The following is a 15,533-nucleotide window of genomic DNA, read 5'->3' as shown; positions in this document are numbered from 1 at the left end:
CCAATGTTTTGAAGCCATTTAAATATTCTCTTATTTCTTGATTCTTTGCAAAGGTAGACAATTTTAAAGTTTATAAGACTGATTCTTTTGTCTTAATTGATCCACACAACAGTTCTGTGAGGTAGGTTGTACAGCTGTTGTTCATCTCATCCTAAAGATGAAGAGATTTAAACATGGAGAAATTAACTTGCCTAAAGTTTTTAATCTGGATGTTAGGGTTCCAAGAGTCCAGAAGTCTTTAGCATTAATACTCCATTCTGCCTTTTGATAAGTCTTCCATGGAACTAAAGAACCTTTCTGAATCAATACTTGACTTTTTCTCTGGACAATAAAATAAAATAAAATAAAAACATGACATTATATCTATAGATACTTAGCATGAATCAATACTTGGCTTTCTCTCTGGACAAAAAAAATAAAAAAAAATAAAAACATGGCATGATTTTGGAATATAGAACATTGTGTATAAAGCACTATTAATGGAGCAAATACTCTGAATGTTACCCTAATTTTAGAGTCACTATAACATTGTAAAGATAAAGGTTGGACTATAGTCAAGCTTCTGTCACTGTCTCTTTGTCAAAGAGAATCTAAATCTGTTAGGTTTCCTGGTAGGTAAATCTTGTTCTTACAGCCAGGGAAGTGTCTATTAACCTCCAGAGATACCTAAGAGGATCCAACCCTGGATTTTGAGCCAGCTCTGTTGAGTTCCTTATCTTTCTAACTTTGGTATTTGCCTGGGCCAAAATTCTGCTTTGTAAAATGGAGTAGTTGTTTTGATGATCTTTAAGGTCACTTCTAGCTTTTAATTTTATGATGTTTTTCACTTTTCCAAAGTGTTCTGATTGATTGAACAACATTGTTGCATAACTCCTTTTATTTTTCTAATAGAATATTTGGAAGGGCAGAATTGGGGGAGTGTTATGCAAGTAAGCCTGGTCTATGATTGCAAAGTCCCATTATAATCATGCTGCCATGGTGACAAATTCTTATTAGAATTTAGAATGGGATTATCCTCTTCTGAGTTTAATTCCTACAAGTCCATTTGTAGAATAATAAGATTAAAGTCTTGAAGTGGTCAAATGAATTTGTGTTACAAGGTAGACTTTTATTGGTGTGAGAAGAATCTTGGAGAATTCTGGGGGTGCAGAAAATATTTAGAAAGTGAAAATGATATTTCCAATGGAAAAGTAAACTAATAATATATCTAAAAATAAAAAAATAGGATTGAAATAAAAAAAGGATTGAAATCTTGACCATCACTCTGAGAAATAGAGAACTTGAAATTAAATTGTAAATTAAATCTGCATCCCTTGTTCCTTATTGCTTGGAGAATGTGTGAAAATAATGATGAAATATAACGTGTTTAAGAGATGAAATATAAAGTGCAAACTCCTTAAGAAGTCCACGTTCCATCAAGCATTGAACAGCAGTTAGTATGTATATGTATTATATTTCATCTAGGATAGAAAACATTTTCACAGCAAAAGTACTATTTAAAATAGCCAGCTTTTAAATATTGCAATTATCCCAAGACTCCCAAGGTTCATCCCTTCATTCATTCAACAAATATATATTAAAGAACTACTATATGTATAAATTACACTTTGCAAGGCAGTCTATCACACCTAAAAAAAGAAAAGAAAAAAAAACCCTATTGAATTTTCAACATGCTTAAATATTTGTGATGAGATCTCCCTCTAGTGGCAAGTCCAAAAGAAAGGGGAGAATGAGTTTTTTATTCTTGATAGGAAAAAAGCTTGTCATACAAGTCACAAAATACAAAGTGTCCATTTGTGTGGACACTTCATCTTATTAAAAATATACAAAATATACAAATAAAAAAGCACTTTGTGAAGGTCTTGGATTCAAATATGTTACTTGGAGTGTCCAAAGTTTCATTGTGTAGAACCAATTGATCAAAAAGTACTTTTTAAAGCAATTCACTCTGTCGGGCACATGATAAGGGTTCGGGATACAAAAACAAAAGTATAGGCTCTTCCATCAAAGATCTTATATTCTAATGATATAAAACATGGGATAGAAGAAAATAAATATTAAGTAGGTAGAAATTGACTTAATGAGGGATGGTACTAGTAACTGGTTGGGAATGGGGGAAGGAAGAAAGGTGTCCTGAGAGAGATAATACTTGAGCATAATCTTGAAGGAAACCAAGGATTCTAAGATACAGAGTCCAAAGTTAGACTATGTGATCTCCATAATATGTTCTAGTGCTGAGATTCTGAAGTTCTGTGACAGGATTCCATCAACCTTTATGCACTAAATAAAGATTTATCAACTACTAGATGATAACGCCATCATTCCCTAATTAAATAATATTTCACTGTTGGAGTTCATTCTGATCAGTGTATCGTCCCCCAGTTCTCTACTTTACACAGTGATCTCCACAGTTCGGGTCTTCATCTCCTGGACTATTCCAATGGCTTTTTCATTGGTCTTACCCCAATCCCTCTTCCCTAAAGTTGCCAAAATAGTTTTCCTACGTACAGATTGATCATGTTGCTCATTAAACTTAAGTGACTCTTGTTGTTGCTGGTATAAAACATGAATTCCTCTGTTTGAATTTTAAAGCCCTTTACAATCTGCCTTAAATCTATCTTTCCAGCCTCTTTATACATTACTTCCTTTCTCAAGTCCAGTCAAATTGGTCTCTCTCTTTCTGAGAACTTCTTCTTTCTTCATACCATTTACTCTGTTTCTTCCCTCCTGCCCTCTTCTCACTTTTCTCTTGTAGAATCCTTCAACTTTCTTCAAAGCATAACTCATATACCATATAACAATGAAATTTCCCCACCTATTTCTGGCCCTCCATTTGTAACCCTTTCATTTTATGCATCTATGTAGCACTTTGGGCTACTACCCTGACTTCAACTCATACTCTTTGACTGGGTCTCTAGATGGTGGTTATTACCTTGAATTTGTGTGTGTTCCTCTAAAACTTTTATTTGTGAGTCTGTACTAGTTTGTTTTATATCAAGACAGCTAGTAAATGTCAAAAAATTTAGTAAAAAAACTTACAGAGATGACATAGTAAGACAGCAGTAAGAAAATAATTTCCTTATAAACTTGAGATGCGCTCTCTACTCTCATATGTATAGCATATATAGGATGAGCGAGTTCCAGTAAGTAGAGAACACATCATTCCTTTGTACCCACAAAACTTGAAGTCCTTTCTTAATGGAAACATCATAGAACTTCCTCCCTGGGGGCAGTGTATTTGATGAATGGGTCTTAATCTGTTCTCTTAGAGTCTCATAGTTTTTCAAAGGCCAATATGTCACGTAGGTGGCTCAGTGGATAGAGTTTTTAGTCTGGAATGAGGAAGACCTGAATTCTTATCTTGTCAGAGCCACTAGATGTGTGACCCGGAGCAAATTACTTAACCACCAACTATCTCACAAGGATAACAAGTAGCTATCCTGCAGAAATGTTATAAGGATCAAATAAAATGAAGCATTTAACAAGTGTCCAGCACATAGGAGGAGTTCTATAAATGCTTATGCCCTCCTCTTCTCTTCCTACTTCTATCCATCCATAGTCAGCTCTGTCCTCTCCTTCCCACTTCTCTCTGTCCATAGCCAGCTCTCTCCTCTCCTTCCTACTTCTCTCTGTCCATAGCCAGCTCTCTCCTCTCCTTCTCAATTCTCTCTGTCCATAGCCAGCTCTCTCCTCTCCTTCTCAATTCTCTCTGTCCATAGCCAGCTCTCTCCTCTCCTTCCTACTTCTCTCTGTCCATAGCCAGCTCTCTCCTCTCCTTCTCAATTCTCTCTGTCCATAGCCAGCTCTCTCCTCTCCTTCCTACTTCTCTCTGTCCATAGCCAGCTCTGTCCTCTCCTTCTCACTTCTCTCTGTCCATAGCCAGCTCTCTCCTCTCCTTCCTACTTCTCTCTGTCCATAGCCAGCTCTGTCCTCTCCTTCTCACTTCTCTCTATCCATAGCCAGCTCTCTCCTCTCCTTCCTACTTCTCTCTGTCCATAGCCAGCTCTCTCCTCTCCTTCTCACTTCTCTCTATCCATAGCCAGCTCTCTCCTCTCCTTCCTACTTCTCTCTGTCCATAGCCAGCTCTCTCCTCTCCTTCCTACTTCTCTCTGTCCATAGCCAGCTCTCTCCTCTCCTTCTCACTTCTCTCTGTCCATAGCCAGCTCTCTCCTCTCCTTTCAGAGGCAATGCTCCTTGCAGTTGTTTATAGCCTTGGATACCTGCATCTCTGTATCAGTGTCTGACTATAATACATGTCTCTCCTCATTCCACCGTGCCTTGAACTGTCTGTAATAGAATCTCCAAATGCTTTGTCTCCCTCTGGACTATTAGCTCTGCTTCTAAGAACCATGGCTGATGGGGTGGGGAGAGAGAAATCTCCTTTTGCCAAGACTTATTGTCTTTCAGGGACCAGATTCTTCCTCAATCAGTGGTTCCTGCCCCTACTCTCTAGAGTTTAGTTATTTAAAGCCCTGTAATGTCATGGCTTCTTATTGCCCATTTAATGATTTTACTCCTTTCTGGCTCAATCAGAGACCAGATGTTCATTTTTTCCATAAAGGGATAACAAGATGTTCACACATTGTTAACTTATTGGATCTTGTGACTACATCAACTGAGTTTGGGGGGGGGAGGACAAATTTTTCATCTCTCTTATGCTTATGTATGTACTTGTCTCTCCGGATAGAAAGTAAGCTACTCAAGAAAAGGACTCATTTCACTTTTTTTTTTTTTTTTTTTTTTTTTTTTTTTTTGGTATCCCTAGTACCCAGCACTAGCCTGGAGTGTTGGAAGCACTTAATAAATGCTTGTTGACTGATTGACTGATAAGGGACAAAACGTTTTCCATTTAACAAAAAAGAGATAAAATTGTTGCATATTGGTTTTATAGCTTCATCTGTCTGCCCAAAACCTCTAGAAAAAGAGCTATCAAAGCCAAATGAAGACTTTTCCTGAACACACTTGTATTTCAGCCTCAAATATGTTTCCAAATATTCATTGGACATTTTGTCTGTGACACCTTTGGTTTGCAGATCTTCAGCTAAATAGCAGTGAAATATAGTGATTAGAGACTGTATCTCAGAGTCAGGGGGGAGTAAATTCAAGTTCAGCCTTTGATCCATATTGGTCCTGGCTAAACCACTAAATCTTTCAGTATTCCAAGCAACTCTAATTTTCTTTTCTATAAAAAAATTTAATATTTTATTTTTCCCCAATCACATATAAAAACAAATTTTGACATCTGTTCTTTAAGATCCTAAGTTCCACATCTTCTTTCTTCCTTTCCTCCTCCCTCATTGAGAAGGAAGAAATTTGGTGCAGGTTATATATGTGTAATCTAAGATTTTAAGCTTCAAAGAAGATGCTGACCTACTGATGGAGAAGATTCCTGCTCAGGTAAACAAGCAAACAAACAAAAAAAAAGATTCCAACCCCCCCCCCCAAAAACAAAAAAAAAACACACCAAACCTCTTAAATGACAATCTTGCAGTCTGACTTTAAATTTACTAGTGAGACTCAGATGCTAAGGGCTCAGTTTATAATAGCCCCATATAATAAAATTCCTGTTTTTATTCATCATGCTGCTTTTCTTCCTCCTTGTGGCAAATGTGGACAATTATGAGTAGGTCTGTGATGAATGGAATACTTAGAAAAGTGAAAATTGAGGTACTCCTCTGAATAATTTGAAAGAATAACATTATATGAAGTGAAAGAATATAAAACCAAGTGTTTAATACTCACTTTGTGTTAATTGAAATCATCTTTAATCATTAAAGAAAAGTGGTTATATTTTAGTGCTATCCTAAAAACAACTAAAACCTTTTTTTCAGATTACATTCATTTCTGAATGCAAGCTTCTCTTTCTTAGTAAATTTTCCCTATTTTTGGAAAAAAGAAAAGGAAAGCATTTCAGTAAGATCAACTAATACATTTACTTCATATGACAGCATTCACAAAACTCCACAACCCATTTTCTCATCTCTTTTTGGGGGGCCAACCTTAACCATTATAATTATAACAATAATTGGTTTCTTTTTATTATTTCCGTTTGCATTATTATAGTCATTGTGTATATTGTTTTCCTGTTTATGTTTATATCATAGTGCATCACAGTTAATATAAAGCTCTGTGTATTCAAAAAAAGAGATTTCTTAAGAGTCATGTATGAATTGGACCCTCAGTCGTGATGATTTTTCTGAATTGTCTTTTACTTACATTTAAAATAAGCTGATCTATATTCTCTCTTACAGGTCAATGTGAGCCAATCACCCTGGAACTTTGCCTCAACCTTCCCTATAATTATACCCATTTCCCAAACTATCTCGGCCACAGGACTCAGAAAGATGCTTCTGTCAGCTGGGAGTCCTCCCTTTTCCCAGCCCTTGTTCAGACCAACTGTTACAAATATCTCATGTTCTTCGCTTGTACTATCCTAGTACCAAAGTGTGATCCATATACAAACCAACACATCCCACCTTGCAGGTAATGTCCTTCAACTACTCAATCAATTCAATCTGTATTTTAACATGGAAAGAAGTTGTACATTTTCAATTGTGCCTAATGAAGGGGGAAATTAATGTAGTAAAATATAGACAGAATAAATAAGAAGCAGCTTAATGATTAAAATGGAAATTCAGGATTCAAGTCCACGATGAAGAGTTGTGAAGTGCTGTCAAGAAAGTGAAATGTTTATTGTTTTGAATATGTACAAAGATGAGCATTGGGAATATTTTTTAATATGTACGGTTGTCGAAGATAAATGTGATTTGTAAACTTCTTTAGGTAATTAATGTTCATACTAATAAGAGGTAACTAGAACTTCATAGTGATACAGACAAAAAGTGCCATGGGAAATATGACTGAAGCGCTGGGTGATTGTACAAGGAAATTTGGAAATATGGTAAAAGTGAGAGAGATACCTTAGATACTTAGCTGGTTGTGCAAATCTTGAGCAAATCATTTAATCTCATTCAATTCTAGTTTCCTTGTGAAAATGGGTATGATAATATCGCCAACCTTCCAAGGCAGATGTGAAGATCAAATGCATTATTTTTTATTTTCATCTATTTGTTCATTTTTTTGATTTTTTTTTTATTGATTTTTTTTTTTTTTTTTTGAGGCTGGGGTTAAGTGACTTGCCCAGGGTCACACAGCTAGGAAGTGTTAAGTGTCTGAGACCAGATTTGAACTCGGGTCCTCATGAATTCAAGGCTGGTGCTCTATCCACTGCACCACCTAGCTGCCCCTGTGAAGATCAAATGAAATCATCTATATTACATAGTATTTTACAAACCTTAAAATGCCATGTAATTACTATTATTGTTATTATTTAATATTATTAAGACAAAAAATGAATAAATAAAAGAATTATAGATCAGAACCTAAGACCATTTAAAAGTTTCGGGTTAAGAATTAGGAGTATTGTGTTGTTAAATTGTGGAAAGATACAAAATAATAGAATAGTTGAGAGTCTAATAGAGGAATACTGGTACAATGAAATTTAGTATCGTCTTATAAAATTTAAATTTTTTTTATTAAATAGCTATTAATAAAAGCATTAATAGTGATACACCCAAAGGTTTCCTTTCTCACTCATTCATTTATTCAATTATTGTCTTTTTAAACTAGATTCAAATATTAGTGCAATTTTATACCCATTCTTTACCTTATCAGGGAATCTTTTAAAAGTTAATTTTTTTTATCTTTGGGCAAGAATCATTAACTTGAATGAATGATATGAATAATTAATTCATAATTATATAGCATTAAGAATAATTGTGTTTAAAAATGTAGACAAAATTGTCATATTTGATTCTATACGTGTCTGAAAGAGATCTTGTTATCATTCCCCCCCAAATTTCCTCCTTTCCTAGCTACATCCTTCTTATTATGAGGGCATCTTAGAAACCTTGTATATAAGTACCACATTTTTTAAGAAATGTTTTCCAGAGGTGATCATTTGCAATATGATTTAATTAGGATTATCATGGATCTGATCCTAATTATCAACATAACAAAGTATGATTCAGATTGACAAAACTGAGTTTTAAACTCAGAACACTTCAAGAACATGTGTTTAAAATTGGAATTTTTATTGCATTTTTGTAATTTGTAAATTTGTAGAGTCTTAGAACTAGAGGAAGTCATTTTGTTAAGCCATTTTTTAAAATAAGAAAAATCAACTGTAGCCCTGAGAAATTAAATTGCCACACAATAACGGAACCAGGGCTAGAAACTATGCCTGCTAATTCTTGGCCTGTGAAATCATTTGTTATTTCTTAATATCTTAATGGAAATATTACATGGAAAGAAAAATAGTTTTGTTTTCTTTTATTGGAGTAGGCAGTGGAAACTATTTTAATTTTCAGTGATTCTCCCATTTAATAGTTTGGGAACAAAATTCCTTTGAATGAAATTGACTTTTAGTATGTGAGAAGAGGAAGTAGTTATGTTGTTTTGGGAACAGGCATTTTTTTTGGTGAGTTAATGTTCAAGTCTTGCTGAAGAATGGATTGTAAATAAGGGATTTATTCAATTTAATGACCTGGGGTTGTGGAAATTGTTTGGATTATAGCCATATAGTCAAATATTGGAATATTGTTAGAGTTCCTAGGATTCTTAAAAATTACCTAATCATGAAATTCTTAATTTAGGGTTCATGAATTTGTTTTTTTAATTTATATTAATAAATTACATTTTAGCATGATGGATTTCCTTTCTAATCCTGTGAAGTTTGTTTTATCCATTAAAAATTATTCTAAGAAGGGATTCATGGTTTTACCAGTTGCCAAAGGATCTTTGATACAAACAAAAGTTAAGAATCCCTGATCTGATCCAGATTCTTTATTTATGAGAAGGAAAAAAGCCATGCCTGTTGGGATGAAATGACTTGCCTAATATCACAAACTGAATTAGTGGAAGTGGCGAAATCAGAGTTCTAGTCTTTTGATTCCTAATTCAAAGCTCTTTCCATGGGAATACCCTTTCATCTTTCCCCATATACTGGAGAATCCAAAGATGGGTCATAAATTCCACTGATTTGGAGACATGCATCCCTTGGGGGAGGACAAAGGGGAACGCCTCAAGAAGGCACAATATGAGGAGAACTCTCATCCCGAAATGCATCCCTGTATCCCTGGGATAATTTCGAAGTCTGGTATCAGATGGTGAAGTGAGTTGCTGGAACACACTCTCTTAGGAAACATCGCCCAGTTTTTTGGCCACCAAATGCCACGGATGATGCTTGTGAATTTGTGGGATGCGAAAGCCTGGGAAGTTTTCTAGCCTCTGACTTTTGTTCACTTCTATAGGGTGCTGTGTGAACATTCCAAAGAACGTTGTGAATCTGTGCTCGGGATTGTAGGTCTTCAGTGGCCAGAAGACACAGATTGCACTCAGTTTCCGGAGGAAAATTCGGATAACCAAACCTGCCTAATGCCTGATGAAGATGTAGAAGGTGGTTGTTGTTATGGTGATGATGATATTGAAAAGGATTAGTGCATGCCAGATTCTTAAGGTCTTGTTTTGCTCTTTATTTCTCTCACCTTCATTACCTCTTTACATTTGGGGCCCATCTGTTACACATTGCCATTTCTTTGTTTTTTTAGTGGTGATCGTAAAAGTGAAGTAAGATGCAGGCATCCATGATGCAAACACCTGATTAGGAACATTTCTTAATATGAAACCGACCTCTAGCCAGATGTCCAATGATGGATTTCTTCCCAGCTTCTTGTGTGGGTTTATTCTGAAGATCTCAGGAGGGAAAGAGCCCCTCCTTAATCTTGCTTCTCCAAATGGTGGTGGGCAGGAAGAATTACTCTCTTTTGTCCTAAACGGCCATTGAGAGCAGAAGTAAGCCTCCCAAATATAAATCTGGAAAGGCCCTTATAGATCATTTTAGTCAAACCCACACATTTTACAGGTGAAGAAACTGAGGCAAGGAGAAGTACTCTTTTTGCTCTGTGAAACTGCCTGCTTAGGGTTCCTTCTTGCCTTTCTTGTGGGGGAAAAAAGAGATGAGATGATCCATTCTTCCCAGAAGGGTAAAACATGGAAATTACACCTTGGTTAGGAACAACCATTTGATTTTGTTTATTGTTTGGGATTCTTTTATTTATTTCTTTTATTTTTTTTCCTACAAGCATCCCAAATGATGGATTTTTTAAAAGCTCCCTCTGACTTGTTTTTAAAAGGATCCAATAAGAGTTTGGAAATGTTTTGGAAACGTAGGAGTGGGTAATAGTAGGAGCAGTCTGGCTATGGCAGACACAAAGGAACAGAACACAATAGACTACCTTCCCAGACTTTGAATTCCAAACTGAGTGATAGAAGAAAAGGTTTGGAGTTTTATTGAACTTGATGGAAAGTCTGGCAAAGTAGGAGAAGGAAATACTCAGCGTCTGCCTTCCATCTGCAGAATCAGTTTGGAAAATTATTGACTTCATTATGTAGTAATAGTAGAGGAACTTGTACCTTCCTCCTTGGGGCAGGAACAAGAAAAGAGAAAGAAGAGAAAAGGAAAAATGGAAAAGGAATATGAGTCTATTTGCCAAGTTCCATTTTCCTTATAAAAAGAACTCATGCAAATAGAGGGATTGCACAAGAAAGTTTCTGAAATGCCACTGAATTCAAATATTCCATAATTCCTTTCAAATTATTTCAGTCATATCATATTCTTCTGAATATCATTAGTGGTAATAAATAATCCTCCTTTGACTGAAGATTTGATTGTTTTTTAATAGCCAAAAGTTATTCAGAAACAAGCCTGGTGAATAAGAGACAATCAAGATAAGACAAAGTCGGAGAAAATAGTCCTAATAAATCATTTCCAAGCCCTTAATGGATCTCTTTAAAAACAAGTATGTTACCTAGGAAGAATAATTCTAGAAAGGATAGTTTGTCAGTCTTTGATATGAATGATTTTGTCCTGTTAGCTAGTAGAGAAGCTAGACCTGAGAGAATAGGCAAGGAGAGAGGAAAGTTTTGAGGTGAAGGAGGGTGGGAGAAGAGAAAAAGTCTGCAATTTGGGATACTTGTAGGAAAAAAGGCTAGAGCAAATGACTCAGGTGGGTGGCTCTGATCAATTTAGGGGTATCATCATGAGAAGGGAAAAACTGAGCAGGGGAAGAGAGGAGTGTGATTAATAGCAAAATGGAGGAAGATTCCCTTGCACATCATGGGTCAAGGAATCATAGATTTAGATTGGGAAGAAGGGATCTTAGAGATCATATAGTCCGACCCCCTCATTTTAGAGATGAAGCAATCAAAGGCCAGAAAAGTGAACTTACTCATTTAAGATATCACAAGTAATTAGTGGAAAAGCCAGAATCTGGACCCATGATGTCTGAGTCCAAATGGCACTCTTTGAACTGTACCATTTTGACTCAACAAATATTTTGCCAAATTGATTTAGCCCCCAAAGTATAGGAGTCCCCAAAGTTCACCTGTTTCATTTTTGCATAGAGCCAGTGTTGCTTTTATCAAATGTCTCTCTGACCCCTATTTCCAATAAAAAAAATCTATTACTTATCTTGTTCCATGGGTTTTACGATTCAGTGACACTGTTACTATTGATTGTTAACAATAGAGTGCTCCCCTAGTCATTTCAAGTGCCGCTCTGGAAGGTGCATTCTGGCGTCCAGAAGATGTGATGGGCAGGCTGACTGTGAGGATGATAGCGATGAAGATCACTGCGGTACGTAACAGCTGTTTCTTTTCTGGATGTGAAGAGCAATAGCTGTGTAGTGGGTACAGGGGAATAACGATTCTGGCTCTCTCACCCAAGATAGCTCAGCAAAAGGGTTGGAAGAAACCAAAGCCATTTCAGCTATTTCTTGTGCTGCCCAATATCCTGAACATTTGAGAGAGAAATCTCTAGCAAGCATGGAGAATATGCTTGAAAATTATAATTTTTGAACTCAGTGCTCATGATGGGGAGTGTTCTTGGAAAAAACAAAACAATACTTCCTTCATGTCCCAAATTTAGCTAGAGGAGGGAATCCTAGCCAGCTGTTGTTCGGTGTTAAGGGCCAGGATTGTCTGCCCTTGTCATTTCATTGGTATGAGGAGTTTTCAGGGAGGTTGTTCCTTCTACCATGTAGTTTGGCACTTACTCTATAATTTATATTCTGAGAAAGGTAAGTTAAGTGATTTGTTCAGGGTCACATGACTAGTATGGTCAGAGGTGGAACTTTGCACCCATATTATTCTGACTTTAAGGCTTGTTTTCCTTAAGCCACTCTATCCCACTGAAAGTTTGTATTCTCTTCCAAAGAAAGAACCTTCATATAACTTGGTCGTGTCATTTATATAATTAACATTAAATGTGATCATCATTAAACATAACACTTCTGTTTATCAATTGGAGTTTGTGTATTTTAAATAGACTTTAGTTCTGAAAACCTGCTTTGGTTTTTAATGCTTTCCATGATTTAATCTCTGTGAGCAAAGGATGAAACTTTTTCTGGCATCTCCACTGGTGAGCTTCAACCTCCCCAGCATTATAGCCCGAAATATCAACGATAATTTCAAGAGGGTACTCCAAGCCTCTTTCCATTTCTGACAGCTAACCTTTGGCCTTATGTACTCTTAGAGTGGAACAGGGCAGAAACCAGAGCATAAGTGTTTTCAAAACAGTATACACAATAAGTGAGTGACCAGTTGAATTAACTTGGATTTTGATTATTTTGCTCATCTTACTTTCCGAGTTTTTATTGACCCTTTTTACTTTTGAGAAGCAATCCATCTTTTAGAACCACTTTTATTCTCTTGACCTTTATGGTATGAAATATTGCCTTGTTTCCCAAAATGTATTTCTATGAACGATCTTGCCCTTCTTGGGGCTAGACAAAATGTCATAAGCAATCAACAGAATTCTTATCTGCTGCTATAAATATGAAAGACTGCATCTGTTGGAAAATTACAGCTGTCAGAGTGACCTAACATTGACCATGGAATATGTTGCAGTGGAAGGGACATTCAGTGCTTTGAAGTTCTCAAAAGTTACTCTTTCCTTATTTATGTCTTCATGGGAAGAAAGGAATCAAAAGTCCTTGAATTTTTCTTATATAAAAGGCTTTTTGGAGAGGGATATGTTGGATTTGTTCACAAAACAGAATCTCAGAGGGTGAGATTATGCCGGAGTTAAAAGATGAAATTACATTTCATCATCACATTTTAGGTCTAAAGAAGTTTAAAATAATCACTGGGAGTCTCCAACATTAGGAAAATGCCATAGATGAGGAGGGTGGTTAGAAGAGAATACTAGAAATTGGAGGTCAGCTGTAGGATTTAGGAGGAGGTGATTGTTGAGAAAATGAGATTCTACTTTAACTAACAGAAAATTGAAAGCTTGATGGTGCTTAAGCAAACTTTAAAAAATTTATTTTCTATTTTTAAGGATTTAAAATCCTTGTAAATTAAGTTCAACTCAGGATTGAGGTTGATGGCTTAATATTTATTGAACTTAGAAGGAGGCTAATGAGAATTTTAAAAGCAGCTAAAACAAAATGCTTGATTAAAAAGATTCATAATCACAGTGATTACAGAAAAAGTATCCAAACACTTCACCAAAATTAGTCTCCATATATTCATTTGAACATAGAAATATCTTGTGTTTTGAGAACATATAACACATCAAACAAAATAATTCAATTTCATTTAATGAACATTTATTAAGTACCTGCTATATGCCAGATACTGGAGGGGTTATTAGTCACACAGTGATAAGACATATTTTCTACTCAAAGAGAATTTATATTCTAGTAATAATTTGACAAACCACATTTATTTAAAGTTTGAGAATCCCCTATTTTCATCTTTAAAAATGGCTTTTTTTCCCTTAAAAGATGTCATATTGGTAGAGTTCTTCTATAAATCCATTTTTGGGATTTTGGAACACAACTTTCCATAGAAATGGTGTTATGAAAGATTGGTTAGATTTTTAATCTGTCTTAGCAATGTCTTTGCTTTCTTTTTTCTTTTATTCCCTTTTAATGGATTTACTTCACTGATATATCAGGGAAATTCTGTAGACATAAGCATAGTTGGAGTGCATGATCACGTTTAATAAGATTTTTCACAATGTTTTGTGGGCAAGTCAGAGAAACTTAGCTTGGGTGATCAAAGGAACTTGTAACTGGTTCACTGACCATGTCCAAAGAGGATTGATAAATTGACTAATGTCATTGGATGGGGGGTCTACAGTAAAATGATGAATGTTCAGCATTTTTTATAAGACTTAGGTAAAAATGTTGAAAGTAAATTACAATTAACTTGAGAGTCAAAAAACTATTTCATTCACTGGGTAGCTAATAGACTGAGATATGATAATATTTTGCCTGGCAAGAATAGGGGACCATTCTTGTTAGATGAATTTTAATAGACATAACTGTAAGGTTCAGCAGTTAGGTTAAACAAAAATCGATGTATAACAGTGTACAAGAAATAGCCAGACAGCTTGTGAACAAAGATTCAAGAGTATTAGTTTGTTTTATTTTTCTCTCATAAATTTTGCCAGCTAAATTTTTTTCACTTCTGTTCTCAGATCTGAATGAATATCTGTGTCCCTCAGGACATGGGCATCAGGGCCCTTCTGTCATCTGCTGAGTGAAAAAGTGGAATCTTTTAAAAATAGCTAGTAACAAGAACAGAATACCATCTCAAAGTGACCTAGACCCCAGCTTCTTAAATTGCAGTTCATGACCCCATATGGGGTCTCATAACTGAACATGGGAATCGTGAAGTTATGATTTATCATCAGAAAATGTTTGATTTGTATCCCTGTTTCATTTACCTATATACCCCAGGGTCCTAAAAATTTCTCAGGTGAAAAGAGGTTACATATGGAAAAAGTTTAAGAAGTCCTAACTAAATCAATAGCTGATTTAGAATCAAATGACATTTAAGATGAACAATTGTGCATGATATCTCCTTTGATTCTTTCCAATCCTCTGGGGTGGTTTACTTGTAATTCTCAATTTAATTGATCACATTTCTAATCATATGAGTCTGTTGATTATAAATTCATGAGTCTGAGTACGTGGTGTAGTTCATACCCTGATTCTGGAGGCACTGTTGAGAACAAGAATGCCTTCTACTCTTTGAGCAACAATAGAAGTTTTTGAATGTATCTTGCAAAGAGAATTACTTTGAAGTTATGATAACCATGTATAACAGCCTCGTCCCTCATATTTCCTCTCTCCCCACCTGCCACAACCCTGTCTTTACTCTGGAGCTTGTGTACATTTGTAATATAGTTCAGCAAGCAAAGGGTCAAATTAGTTGTGCTGCTAATGACTTTTCCCCTGTGTTCATTATACAATAGTGACTAAGTGCATGCATTTTGGCATTTTCAGATCACACTCTTAATCTTCAACCTTGTTTAATCTATATTTCTTAATACAGAATAGTTGCGGAGTTAGTTAAAACTGTTTTAACAAAATATTTCTGAATGATGTGATCTGAAATGCAAACAATAAAAAGCTCTAGTGTCCATATTATAAAATTTCTCTGTTATGATATTAAAAAGGCAA

The 15,533-nt window shown here is 35.6% G+C and overlaps 1 protein-coding gene across 1 annotated transcript in view; it reads left to right on the top strand.

The window, feature by feature from the left end:
- The window catches only part of CORIN (corin, serine peptidase), a 182,369-nt gene that overhangs the window by 138,591 nt on the left and 28,245 nt on the right, over positions 1–15,533 (top strand). The window contains 3 exon segments of the mRNA XM_074274153.1: positions 6,252–6,483; positions 9,312–9,457; positions 11,588–11,695. Coding sequence (XP_074130254.1) covers positions 6,252–6,483; positions 9,312–9,457; positions 11,588–11,695 — 486 coding nt within the window.

This window comes from Sminthopsis crassicaudata, chromosome 6 (assembly GCF_048593235.1).
Source record: "Sminthopsis crassicaudata isolate SCR6 chromosome 6, ASM4859323v1, whole genome shotgun sequence".
In the NCBI taxonomy this organism is placed as follows: Eukaryota; Metazoa; Chordata; class Mammalia; order Dasyuromorphia; family Dasyuridae; genus Sminthopsis; species Sminthopsis crassicaudata.
The sequence above is the reverse complement of the archived record's forward strand: the minus strand, read 5'-3'. Positions and strand labels throughout refer to the sequence as shown.